Consider the following 14523-nt stretch of genomic DNA (forward strand, 5'->3'; position numbering starts at 1 on the left):
TTTTTCCCCTTTTTAATCAGTTCATAAGTAAAATCCCTGTCTTTTTGGTATTTTTAGGAAGATAACTAACTTAAATTCCCTACACAGGAGCTTCACCAAGAAATTAAAACAAGGTGATGAACTGATCTCTCTCTTTCTCTCTCACCTCTTCTTTCCCAATTTCCACTCCTCAAACTAGGCAATCTGTTTCGGATGCCAAGAGAAACAACCAGAAGAACCCATTTCATTCTCTAATCTTCAGCTTCTCTTTCTAATCATCAATCGATCAAAACAAGCCTCAAACACCCAGAAAAGTAGACAGAGAAGAAAGAAAGAAAGAAAGATAATCAATTAATCAAAGCAAGCAACAACAATGGGAAGAAGGATTCCATCAGAAGTGGATCCTTTAGTCCATCCAGCACTCTCTCTATCTCTTCTTGCAGCATGGATAGCTGCAATTATGGCCATAATCACAGCTCTTTGTGGTTTTAAATCCAGAAAATCCCCACCACGGCAACCCTCACCTTCTCCTTCATCTAGAACAGGGCATCACTCCCCTGTTCTTACGACAACCACTGCTACAGAACCACCAGAAACAACAACCACAACCACAACCACAACAGTAGAAGCAATGGCGGCCAATGCAGGAGCACAAGAGAGCTCAAAAGAGGAACCCAATTCACCAGTAGACCAACTAGAAGAACACAAACAACATCGACGCTCTGCAACAACAATCGTAGTATCAAAGGGAAATCTTATCAAGAGCCTTAGCATGAAGATACCAGGTAGTAATGCCATGGCTAAATATAAAGCTCGAAGAGAAGAACACCAACACCAGAAAGAAGCAGAGGAATCAATATGGAAAAAGACTATAATTTTAGGAGAGAGATGCAAAGTTCCTGATGAAGATGATGCCATCATTTACGATGAGAAGGGTAATAGGATTGCTGCTTACCCAGCAAGAATGCCTCGATCCGTGCCTGTGTCTCGGACTAACTCATTCGCCAACCCAGATTGAGATCCTTTTTTATGAGCAGGAAGGAAGAAGAACATGACAAAGGGGAATTGCAGGTATTTCGATTACCAAGTTGGAGGTTGATCGATGCATGAGAACGGGATGATCAGCAGAACCCATTAACTAAAATCATCCAAATCCTAAAGGAAAGATAAAAAACCCAGACCTCAACTCATGACTCCATTGGGGTAGGGTCATGGTTTTGTTGATAACAAACGTTTTTTGCAGATTACATGCATAGATTATAAGCATTCCCATGGTTTAAGGAATCCGAATCGGATCCGATTTCTACAACCCTTTTGTGAATCGTTTAGTTTCATGTTTGATCTTCATGTTTTTTTTTTTTATTTTTTATCATTGTGAGAAAATCAATGGAACTTACATCGTAGTAAGATCCAAAGTTTATTGAATTGGGATACCAAAAACAAATAACAGATATTGAGAAATCTTTGCTTCTTTCTTCCTAATTCCAATATCTAAGGTTTCAATCAATTCCAATCGCGACAGAAACAATCCCATCCCCGATTCCATTCTCTTGAATTTTGTTTCCTTTTTAATTCACAAATGATTGGTAAGGTCATGATGTATCAATTGCCCACACAGTGGAGAGGATCTTAGTTTTAAGCAGCGAAAGTATGTATTCTAAGTCGATTTCACATTCTTAGATGATAAAAATAGTTGTTTTTATCACCCGAGAATGCGAAATCGAGTTGTTTTTATCACCTGAGAATGCGAAATCGACCCAGAATGCATACCAAACACAGCCTTAAGTCGGAGAACTTAAGGAATTTAATAAAGTAGATGTTTGGATATCTTTGTTCCTAAATGAAGTCTGTTTAGTTTGAACTTTGAATATCTAAATGCAAAGTTAGTTATTGACTAATTGACTTGGAGGTGATGTTTGGGGATGCAGAGGAACAATATTACCTAATCATATTGATTAGGTAACCCATCTTCCATTAAAAGATCAAATAGGTCAACAGATCAACAAAACAAGTTAACTATTCTGTAATGATAAAAGGGAGTTTGGATATCTCTCCCCCCACCCTTTCTTCCAAAAAAGGAGATCAAAGCTGTTATTCTTATTCCTTCTTCTTAAAGCAACATTTGGTTGTTCACACTTCACACTATGCAATGGAAATATTAGAGAAAAGTGAGTTTTCTAAAAATGAATGGACCCAGTGTTTCCTTCATCCAAGAGATCTTAGTTCTTTGATTAGCATGGAGAAGGGTATTTTTGACCTGCATAATAGGTAGAAGTTAATGATGCTTATGAGTTGGGTTTTTAATGGGTTTGGGTATTAAATAATCACCACACCCCAACAGGAACAGTAATCACAGGACAGGGTTGGTGAGTGGTGATAATGTTTTAAGTCAAAGTGGTTAATGGGTCTTGACTCTTGATTCTATGAAGCCAAGATCGGTTGAGCTGAGTCATAAGTGTTAATTGGTTTGTATTTGCTGACCCTCTCTCTCCGTCACACACACAGCTACAGAAAAGAAAAAGGCAGTGAGGATCCAATTTGTCAATTACATGGCAAAAAGGGTATCCAGTATCCAAGGGTATTATTAAAGGGAAAAGTTTGCAGGGTATGCCCAGACACATGGGAGTGGGCAAAATGATCCCCTCTCCCCCCTCCCAATAGCCCAAACCCTACCCCATGTGTCTAGGTGCAATTTGCGCCTAGATGCGTTCACGGATAGAGAATGTGTGCCTAGTATTAAAATATGGAGAAAAAAAAATCCCACAACATCAGAAGATTCATCCATACCAGCATCATGAAATATCTTAGGGGAAAAAAAAAACTGTCGTGGAGTGTGGCCTAGTACTCCCATGAGTCTATCTCTCTCATCCCCATATGATTCTACCTATGGCCCCTTGTATTGAGGACGAGAGAAATAGATATATAGGAGTATTGGTGTAGACCACACTTCTGGAACAGAAAACTATTTCCCATATCTCATGTATTTTTCCTACTCATGAAATTGATAGGGAGAGTTAGCTAAGGATGCAATGGTAAGTAAACCACTCCGGAAGGTCCAATAAATATTAAAAGCAAGTAACTTCCTACCCGGCAACATATTTAGAGAGAGAGAGAGAGAGAGAAGATCTATAGAAAATAGAAATGCTAGATGTTTTGGATAAACATAAATATGTTATATTTAAATCCACATCCTTTTGACCCCGTTTTCCCGGGAGGTAGGAGAGTCAATCCCTTAACCTACTGATCATTATTAGATAAATAACAATTATGAATCATACATGTTGACTAATATTAACTTCGAAGAATGTTGCGTTTGCCGAACTGAGCTAACCCCCTTGGGGTTATTTTGAGGCTGATTTTACTATATGAATTTTAATAAAAAAAAGATTACCACATAAATTGAGGTAATTGAATTAACATAACCACAAAGCTTGGAAGCCAAATTTCATAAGATATAAAAGGGGCTTGGAAGCCAATGATCTGCCACATTGCATATATAGATTCCAAAAGGCATCAGCTTAGAGATCCCTCAATAGGTATAACTATTACCCTGTTGTTAAAAAATGAAAAAGAAAAAAATTAAAGTTACCAATGGGGAATATGGGTGACCTCTCTCATTTAGGCTATGTTGGGAAGCCAAGAGAAGAAGGAAAAAAATTGACTTTGAGGAAAGAGAGAGAAATCAATCATCGCAACACCATGATATATTTGTCTCATTATGATTATCTTTACTTGGCATTCAAACGTAGTCCATCCTTGCAAGAGTAGGAGCATAATTCTTCTGTTTCGTAATCTTAAATGTCCACTTAATGAATAACCATTTACTACCAATGAGGAATTGCTTCTCATCTCAAGTGGAGGTGATTGAATTTGGATCTATGAAAACCATACAATTCACACAGAATAGAAGAGACAGATGATGGATCTTTTGCCTTTGACATTAAGTTTTAAATAGTGAATAGAGCTTTTCGATTCTACTATAATTTGCAAGAGTCACACATACACCCTATTACAAGTTCCTCGACGCTGAGGACATCCCCGTAAAGTGGGGGATTTCGTGACATTTCCAACAGCCCTTGGAGAGGCCCTTATTTTTTTAGTCCATCTTATAACCAATTCAAAGATGACTTGGAGAGGTTCACAAATAAAACAAAATCAAAGGCAACCCTACCTACTGATTCTCCGCAAGAAACATTCTTAAACAGTAAATACCGTCATTAATGTTTCTATTCATATGTTTTATCCAGATTAAAACGACAGAGGGGGCTAAGATCTGAAAAATAAAATCACTAACAAGGCAAGGCCAGCTTACAGTAACATCACTTAATGAAACACAGCATAGGGTGAAGGCAAGATTTGAAGCATAGAAGTTACAGTTGAAACGAAAAGGTTTTAATAGAAGTGAATCAATGCAGACACCTCAACCTGTATTTGACACAGCCTTACCATGGTGGGATACGGTCAGGCTCGACTCCTCTCTTGACTTTTATTTTATGGTCTTTGAGAGCGTCATACCGTTGTTCCCAACCAGTCAGTACCTTGGGTTCTAAATCACATCATCCCCCAAAACACTAATCAAAAGAGAATAATTCCACTCCAAAGTGTTACAGTAGTATAGCAGTTAATGATTTACAGGAGAAACAGAACATGAGCCAGATCGAGACAGGGATGACAGTGCAGTGTGGGACTAATACTGCAACCTCTCATCATTGTCAAAATTCAGGCCCTCAATACCCTTCAGAGTTGATTCATAGTTCTTTATGTTAGAGGGGTTTCTGCTAGAAGATGTGCGCTTATGCTCCGCAGATGGAACTGGCGAACTTCTCTGTGCACTTGCTACCTTGCGGAAAGCTCCTGGGCTTGCTTCTGTTGTTCGAGGACGAGAAGGATCAGACTCACTTCCCACCATCACTGCATCACGACTGCTAGAAACAGCAGCTCGCCTTGACGATCCACTTGTCCGCCCCAAAAAGGTACTATTAGACAACTGCATATGTCCAAGCATCTGCGGGTTAAAATAGAACTACACATAGCAACAGCTAAAAGCCACAGTCGTCATCCCTGACAATTATTTCGGTTTAGTTCAAGGTGAAGCTCATTAAAGATTTTGAATAAAGTCATTTACATTTTATATAGAAACAAGCATATTATGATCAATGTTTAAAGTATCTGAATCGGGTATTGTATCAGAAGGGTAATTTTAAGAGACGCATCGCATCGGAGATACGCATAGAAATGGTCAACAAACATATGGACATGCTTAGGATATATGCAAAATACAGTTTTCAAGCATACAACACTATAAATAAATAATATGTAAAATATATCATGTATAAAAAAAAGAACAAAGTAGGACGAGACAAGAGCATTCAATTGATAGAACAAAGTACGACAAGACAAGTGCATTCAATTGATTTATAAAGAATGAGATCTCTTACATATACTAATACCAAATTTTTTTAGATATCGTAGTGGTACTGTATTGTATCAATACCTTAAAGATACAGTACGTATCAATTAGTATTGACGGATACAGAAGGATACTTAAAACCTTGATTATGATGACCATTTTCATATGCAGGCAGATATTGGTCACAAACATCTAACTTCTTTTTTTTTTTTTTTTTTTTTTGGGTTTGGTGAGGTGGGTAGGGATTGTTAAATGACTTGAGGGTTGGGGAAGAGAGGCATAGGCATAGCACAAACAATTTTACAACACTAAACATTAATGATAACAGCAGTAAAGCCAGGCCACTGTAAGAGATTATGCATGCTATATTATATTAAAAAAAATCAATATGATATTACTATTACAATGAGAAAATCTGCATGTTCAACGGCATATGTAACTGATAGAGCAAGCTGCAAGAAGCCAACATCTAGATAAGACAACTATGAACCAAAGAACTCACCATAGCATCTTTATTCAACGTGGAATCATTTGCAACTGGACTTTTCTGCTTCGATAAACTTCCTGAATTTATAATAGGACCCGATAGTCTCCTACGAGTAGGATCCATTGAAGACCAGCCAGGTGGTCTTCCTTCTTCACCACCTGGGACAGTTTACAGAAGAAAGAAAGCATAAGCCCGGGTGCTTGTGTATGCATAGGAGGATACATTCTTTACCTTAAATATGAATGAAGAGAACTCAACTTATAGGAAGGCTTATGTTGACAGAAAAGCAGCCTGAACCGAAGGGTCTATGATATACTATACTACAATCATGCAGCATGGTTTCAAGTACTAAAAGAGAATGCAACTACGGCCAGGTCAAGAATGCAAAATGATGATTTCCTTGTGCAAGTAACAGGTCAAGAATGCAACTAAGGCCAGCCATGGGCTCAGCCCTTCAAAATTAATCAACTATGCAACCCATCCCGGCCCAAGTTGCATCCCTATAACAGGTGGACAGAGAAACCAAATGATAAGGATCCAAAATAAAAAGCACAATCCTAAACCTACCTGATTGTCTGTCAGCATTGGCAGTAGCTGGGGGCATCCCAGAGCTGGTTCCAGCAGGACCACCCTATCAGACGAAAATCAGTATTTAGATGCAAATGTCTTGGGTCCAAAAGAAGAAAAGAAAAACATCATACTTTAATGTCACTTACAATGGGACGGGCAGGGGGAGTGGCAATCTGTGATTGCTGATACTTCAAAATGGTCCAGTCAAACACATAATCAAACTGAAAGCCTGCAAAAAAAACATGTCATGTGAAACAAATGGACAATCTTATTTAAGAGATTGTATCACATTGAGAACAGTTGCAGCCTCTGTAGAATAGAGAAGCAAAATTCAAACCTTCACGAATGAAAAGGTCACGGAATATTCTTTTCAGATAAGCATAATCTGGCTTATCATCAAAACGCAACGAACGGCAATAATGGAAGTAGGATGCAAATTCCGTAGGATAACCACGACATAAAGCCTGTTGAAAAAACAGTAAATTTTAGTGACAATTGCATCATAACAGATACAGAGGGCAGACATCCAAACCAATTTAAATAAAGGGAAAAATCTTTAAAACCCATTAGTAAAAGAATTCTATCCAGAAAACTCATTGCCCAATTTCTATATATACTAGACCCAGTAAAGGACAAAATATCTATCCCACAAGCCCTTCCAAAAAGAATTTTCATTACTAGAGAGAAAATCACCCTCTAAAGATCACCAGTCAAATGATAAAGCTATCCTCAAACGCAAGCTTTCTATGAATTTCATATAATTTTTCTTTATACATAATATTAATGACAAAAATACATAATAATATCTTATTGTGGACGCATTATTATGTGTGTAATTATTTTATATGATTTACTAAGAGATAAAATTTAGTCCTGCCATCAAGAGGAAAGAGAAGGCAGGCCTCGGAGCAACGGTGGGTTGCTGAGACCTAGCGGTCACGGGTTCGAGTCCGGCACAACCTCTCCACAAAGTGGGGGTAAGGCTGTGTACATTATGACCCTTCCCCTCCCCAGACCCCGCAGTGGCAGGAGCCTCATGCACTGGGTACACCCTTTCATCAAGAGAGAGGGAAGATTTGGTCTCCAGCAGCTCTAACATATATACAAATAAAATGATGGGTTTTTCGATATGGGTTTTTCTAAAGAGGGTTTTGTAGATGCTTTCCCTTGAATAAATAATTACCTCAATGGATGTAGACACCTTCCTTTCACTGATCTTTTCATATTTCTGCTTCTTGGTTCCTGCTTTAAGCCCTTGCCAAGGAAGACTACAGATGAAGGAGAGTAAAATTTAATGCATTATTCAATGGAGACCAAGCATGATAAAGAAGGTAGGATAGAAACTCGTACCTTCCTCTTAAAAAATACATAAGAACATATCCAAGAGATTCTAAATCATCCCTCCGGCTTTGTTCTATGCAATCCAATATCAGAGTCAGAAAGAGGCATAACACCGGCCCAGCAATTTATTCTATAATGTTGAAGATATTATCACCAAATATTGTATAAGCTTGGCAGAATATTATCTGCTAGAATAAATTGTAGCTAAAATAAATATACCAATATACCATACCAATGCCAAGGTGAGTGTTCATGCTCGCATATCTTGCGGTTCCAGTCAGGTTCTTGTTTTCTCTGCAGTGTTTTAGACCATACAAGGTACAAAGATGAAGGATTTACATAACACTTGATATGTATTGCCAAATTTAAGAAGACAAAACAAAACAGAAACCATAACAATAAGATATTTGATATAGCTTACAAAAACAACAGTGACAAGTTTATTAGTAACACAGGCAAAACAAGATAAATTCATGTTCTTGATCCAGAATGGGCCAAATGCTTCCCTTATGTGAGTAGCCCAATGATAGAGTTAACCTGTGGGGCTACTGTGACACTATGTCCATGGCCAGAGATCATAAGAGCTTAACCAACTTCATTTCACATTGCTTTGGAGTTCACAGATAAAAGCCTTTAAAATATCTCATGACAAAGAGAAATGGAATTAAGTTCAACCACGGATTAAACCAGACATAGTTGTATTAGCAGCTTCTTAGTCTTTCAGCATCCAACTTCCAAACCACCTGTGAGGTTCGGTTTGACATGTACATTGTGCACACCTTTTAATTATCCTCCCCCAACAACCCCTCCCCCTCCTCCCCCAAAAAAAAAAAAAAACAGGTTACATGTTATAATTAAGTATAATTCCTATGGAGACTATTTACAGAATCCAAATACTCAACACAAATCCACATCTAGTTCAAGAAATTCCACAACTCCTTACCAACATCCAACAATGTCAAGCTGTCAACTCAATCAAGCTTTGCCCTGAACTACATGGAGTCGGCCACACCTGGCTACACCAAATCCTGTTCCACCATTATATTTCACCCAGGCCATATTTCCTGTGAGGTAATAAACTGTCAAGTCTTTACCATTACTTTCAAAATCATTTTCAGCCTTCATGTTCTCCCCTTTAATGCCTACAGTTTGCATCATATCACTCCAAGGTCGCCACCGGTGCAAGCATTTGTGTTCACAGCATATTACTAAAAACATCACAATGGACATCCTGACACCTACTAGTTCTACCCTGCAATGAGGAACAAGGTTGGAGGTCTCCGTTTCTGAGCCCCAATGTTCCCATATCATATGATTAAGCATGGGGACCCATTAGTACTGGTTTTCTTCTCCTTATATATGTCTACTCAAGTAAAGAGAGCCACATTTAGAATCAGACCTGTGGCATGATTGATGTTTAATGCCTTTAATGGCGGTGGTATTAGGCACTCAAGCAATTCTAGGTAACTCTGTCGGATTAAGCCATATAAGTATTGCCCCACACACCCCCCCTATTTAAAAAAAGAAAAAAAAAAGTGGATCATTATTAAATTAAATCTGAAAGAATATAATGTGGGTGCATGCTTAGCAGTGTGAACTACTAGGATAAACCTAAGCTAGGTTCCTTCTCTTATCATTCATTCGTTTTCTTTTTCATCTTAAAGCAACTATATTTTGTTTCCTAAAGCTATTTGTATCTAGTTTTATATTCTAGATCCTCCGGTTGTACATGAAATCTAGTCCAAGCACCAATCTTTTACGTCAATCAATCTCAAGAACCTATTAAACTTGCAATAACCTCATTAGAATCCTTATAAGCCTCCCCATTGCACCCAATATAATACTACCCTTGTGCCTCTGATCCTAATTTCTACAAAGAGAGTATACCCTAAACCCATCACTCACCTAACCCTCCACATCCTATCAAACGACTCTCCGTTAAAACCCTAAACTGAACTTCTAATAATCCCTTCTCAAATTCAACCTCATGAGAATCCTTATAACCTTCCCCATTGCACCCATTATAATACTACCCTTGTGCCTCTGATCCTAATTTCTACAAAGAGAGTATACCCTAAACCCATCAGTCACCTAACCCTTCACATCACTCTCAGTTAAAACCCTAAACTGAACTTCTAATAAACCCTTCTCAAATTCAACCTCTCGTACAAAGTATCATCTTAAACCCTAATCAAAGTCCTACTTCAATCCTAGGGTAACCACAGGATCTTGTACATATCCCAACAATCCCCCCCCCCCAAAAAAAAAAAATTGAAGATTTTAAGGGCCTCCCCCACCTAACTCAATTGTTCGGGAGGAAACCCGTACTTCATTCTATGTATCTTGTCCTACATCATCTTTAATTTCTATGTTATTATGCATTCATTTCAGATTCTGTCCTAGTTTGGTTGTTCATCAATCCTGATGCAGAGAGAAAAGAGATCGGAAAGGTGGATGAAGATCCTATAACATAAACCACAAAAGATATGTGACATCTGAATACATGGTTGCAGACCAGAAAATATCATAGCCTTCAACCACAAATAAACTCATCCAATTAACGATTTTCGGCTCCATACCTGTAAGGAATGTGCTGGTGGGTTGAAGTATCTCTATACTTCTTAGCCAGACCAAAGTCAATTATGTACACCTATATTCATGTAAAACAGAAGACAGTACATCAAAATAGATATTTAGATTAAAATTTTCTTGAAAGGTGTAATAGCTAAGCTATAAAACAAAACCTGATTTGCACGCCTCCCCAAACCCATAAGGAAATTGTCTGGCTTAATATCTCGATGTAGAAATGACTTGGCATGGACAAATTCAACTCGATTGATCTGAGAAGAGTATTGAGATTGCCAAAAACTGATGAAACTGAAAAGGTAAATAAAATGCTGAAGAGTAAGAATGCAATACATGAAACCTACCATCTGATCTGCAAGCATAAGAACAGACTTCAAGGAGAGTTTCCTACTACAGAAGTTAAATAAATCTTCAAGACTAGGTCCAAGTAAATCCATCACAAGAACATTATAGTCCCCTTCAACACCAAACCATCTAACATTTGGAATTCCAGCTGCCAAAGTAGAATAATTGCGAATGAAAGTGTTAAATAAAAGAAAAAGACAATTCAGAAATAGATCAATAAACAACAGATGATTAAAAAAAAAGTTGCATTACTTCCTCCCTGGAGGATTCTGTATAGCTTTGATTCGTATAGCAACTGGGGATGCTTTGTCTTGACATTTTCCTGGAGAGAAGAAAAGGCATTAGCATTCATTTCAATGAATACATTTACCACAACCAATAGGAGAAATGAAAGAAAGAGGCAATCTCCAACACTGAGGAAAGGGGAGGATAATGTAAATATATAAAATAAATTGTTGGTCCATGTCACAAAGACTTGGCTCATTGGTAATAACTGTGTAAATTTCTGTGACCAAATCTGTTCTACTCTAATCCACAGTGGCTGTAAACCCCCCCCCCCTTCTTTTTTTCCCCTTCTAATCTTCAGTCCCATAGTTGTCATGGTGGCAAGGCAATCCTAGGCAACCAAAGTTTCTCATGTCAAAACTTGCCCAAACCAGTCTAAGATAGTTTAACTTAAGCAGTAAGTCAACTCACAGACGACTCATGAGTTAGTGAAGGTAGTTACTATTTTCAAGCTTTATTACATCTTACACTTCTTTATTTCCTTAATCAGACCCCCTTCGTCTGGGAGTGAAAAGGTCAGTGGATTTCTTAATTTATGTAGGTCTCCAAGTCTTAGTATCAATATCAGCTTCACTTCTCAGTAAACAGCTTTGGACATTTTATTCTGATATGTGAAATATATGTTTGCAGGTTTTAATAAATAAATATGCAAACAGAAAACCTATAAATTTCTTTTCATCCTCTCCTGTTTTCTCATAAATATATTTATTTTAGTGTTCCTCTCATTAAGGCTAGACTCAGCATAGTGCTTCGTTGATCTCAAAACCATGACACTATGTTTGCATTCCAAATCTAGTGAAACAAAGGAGGCAAGGTTCTTCCAAGTGTTGTTCCTATACCTCACTTTATGCCGAAAATTCAATTCCTAGAATTGGATTGAATTTCAATTTCGAAATTTACCAAGTATGGGTTGAATTGGAATTGAATTTTCTTGTACCCAATCCGAAAGTTCTGTTTCCTGAAGCAAACAGTACTTTTGCAACTGTTACTGCATCGTTGTAAAAACTAAAAAGTGAATTGAAAGACTCAAGACACATGACACATGACACATAACAGATAAAACTGACAAAATGGACAAACTTTCAAGTCACTGCCGAATGCTATCATCATTCATCCAGTTTCTTTCCCACACTAAACTGCAGTTCTCTTTCCCATTTTAAAGAACCATAACAGAATCATGATTCAATAAAACAAATACAGTCAAACACCATCATTCTTTTGTAGAAAAAAAAAATCATAACTGTCAGATATTAAACATTAAAGATTTCAGCTCAACATACCCTCCAACCATGCACCATGGATCTTGTACAACACCAAACAATTTCACGGAAAAACTCCCTCAAAACAACTAAAACCCATTCATATAATAATTTCTGAAAGAAAAGGAAGCTCTTGGTGCACTCTTAACAGGTTCACATCACCTTCAGGGAGTTTATACTTCATATTATGATCAAAATCATAATAAGGCTCACTCCACCAAAGGTATGGTTCATATCACCAAAGGTAAGGATTTAGCTGCCAACTTTCCACGAAAAACAAAAAACAGAGAAGTGTGTAGTTGAAGGATTAGAAGAAGAAGGATGAAGGCAGATTCAATCCCAAAACTGGCCACAACAATTCAAGGTCCTTCCGTTGGGGCAAGCGGAACCTTCCCATAAAATTTACCTAGCTGCCACTTTCTAAATAGTATCTGAAAATCCAGTGTGATCTCATTCCACGTTAATCTTATAGTCTGTTCATATTTCTTATCCAGAATCCACTTCATTCCTTGGGTCGCACGGCATATAGTTACATTTAGGACATCTGACACAGAATATTTTATGACACCAAGCGGCAACAACCGAAGTGCCAAAAGGAACATTACTCCCACAGCCCATTGAAGAACTAGTATCGGACAAAACCCTTGAAGAAACATTTAATTCAAAACAAATAAACATCTTCCACACCTAATTAATTACCTGGACAAAAATTAAAATCGTTGAACAGCCTTCCAGAGCATAAACTTGAGCACACAAGAGTGGGGTGGGAACTAACCGGAATGAAGGGAAACAAAGTGGAGATGAAAGGAAAACGGTGAGTTCCCTTTGTTTCACTCTTTTTTTTTTTTTTTTTTTGGGGGGGGAGGGGGGGGGGGGGGGGGGAGTTAAAATGGGAGGAAAATTACTCACAAGCTTAATGGCGACCTCTTCATTCGTCTGGATATTAGTACCTGCCAAAGAAAAAGAATATACATTTATCAATCAAAGCCACACAAAAACGTAATCAAACAACGAATAAAGTTTTAAATAAATGAAGTACAGACAATAAGAAACAGAAGAAATAACAAACCAAGATAGATCTCTCCAAAGGAACCGCTACCGATCTTACGACCTAGGCGGAACTTGTTCCCAACGCGAGGCTCCATCAACGAAATTGGAACCAGAATAAATCAGCAGAACCCAAGCTTCCAGAGGAAATAACAAGAGAAAAGGAAGCCACCTGAACGTCCCAGAGATTCACTTCAACCTCTCCAATTCTCCGAATTCAACAACAGTAGAACGCTGAAAACAGGAGTCCAAATAATGCCCATAATAATCGGTGCCAGCAACGATTGGACGGTGAAATCAAAGAGAAACAAAAGCAGATTGGAAGATCAACGGAGAGAAGTGAAAGACGGATACTTATATTCCTTTAAAAAAAAACTTTTAATATTCGGTGAAGGAAGGGGAGAGAAAAAAGGACCGCTTGAACGAGAGCGAGAGAGAGAAGAAGATCGGGAGATCTAGGGTTTCCAAAATCAGAATTTAATTTCAACGGAGGTTTAGGTTGCAGAAGGAAGGAAGGAACAAGAAGAAGAGCCTGAGAGAAGACGCAGAGGCGACATGATATCACCTCTCCATGACGCTTTGATCCAATCCAAGCGGACTTTCAACAACGGACCCAACGTAGGGTTTTCCCCTTTTTTTTCTTTCCAAATATTTTTTCTGTTAAAAAATAAAAAATAAAACTCTCTCACCTCTCAAATTCAAATCGCGATTCCCTATCACGCTTTTGGACGCTCCCTCTCGCTCCTTGGGTTCGACAGATGTAGAGAGACGGGCGCGGAAATGCGGCATTGGCGCCCTTCCATGGATGGGGATTGGGGCATCTCATACTAATCTAGAGACAAATTGGCAATTGCGGTTGGGCCCCTTCCCTATGGGCCTGTTGGTTCTTTAAAGCCCACTAGTAAAAGCCCATTATTCAAAAAACAACTAGGAAAATGGAATATTCCCTCAAAACAGTGTTTAAAGGAAGCTACTGAGCCAGCATTGGTATCGATGGCCGCCGATAATGATACAGAATGGATCAGTCGTATCGGGCTGGATTTGACCATTTTGCTTAAGGGTGTAAAACTAAATTGGTCTAGTTCTGGTTCGGTTTATATTTGGGCAAGGTTCAAATTAAAATCGAAACGAATAGAAATCCGACAAATTTAGAATCGTTTTGCATTTGGTCCGATTTTATTGATTTTCTATTCGATTTTCATTATCCAATTCAC

The 14523-nt window shown here is 38.1% G+C and overlaps 1 protein-coding gene across 1 annotated transcript; it reads right to left on the minus strand.

The window, feature by feature from the left end:
* Positions 1-4246: 4246 nt before the first annotated feature.
* LOC122654422 (casein kinase 1-like protein 2) lies at positions 4247-13932 on the minus strand. The gene is made up of 14 exons (XM_043848500.1): positions 13332-13932; positions 13172-13212; positions 10971-11040; positions 10718-10866; positions 10532-10627; positions 10367-10437; positions 8020-8081; positions 7797-7860; positions 7630-7714; positions 6784-6910; positions 6593-6675; positions 6444-6507; positions 5892-6034; positions 4247-4966 (listed from the first exon to the last, which is right to left on the minus strand). The coding sequence occupies exons 1-14, from the start codon at positions 13405-13407 to the stop codon at positions 4667-4669; spliced, it is 1431 nt and encodes a 476-aa protein (XP_043704435.1). The 5' UTR covers positions 13408-13932; the 3' UTR covers positions 4247-4666.
* Between the last annotated feature and the right edge of the window lie 591 nt (positions 13933-14523).

Source organism: Telopea speciosissima, chromosome 3 (genome assembly GCF_018873765.1).
Source record: "Telopea speciosissima isolate NSW1024214 ecotype Mountain lineage chromosome 3, Tspe_v1, whole genome shotgun sequence".
Lineage (NCBI taxonomy): Eukaryota > Viridiplantae > Streptophyta > Magnoliopsida > Proteales > Proteaceae > Telopea > Telopea speciosissima.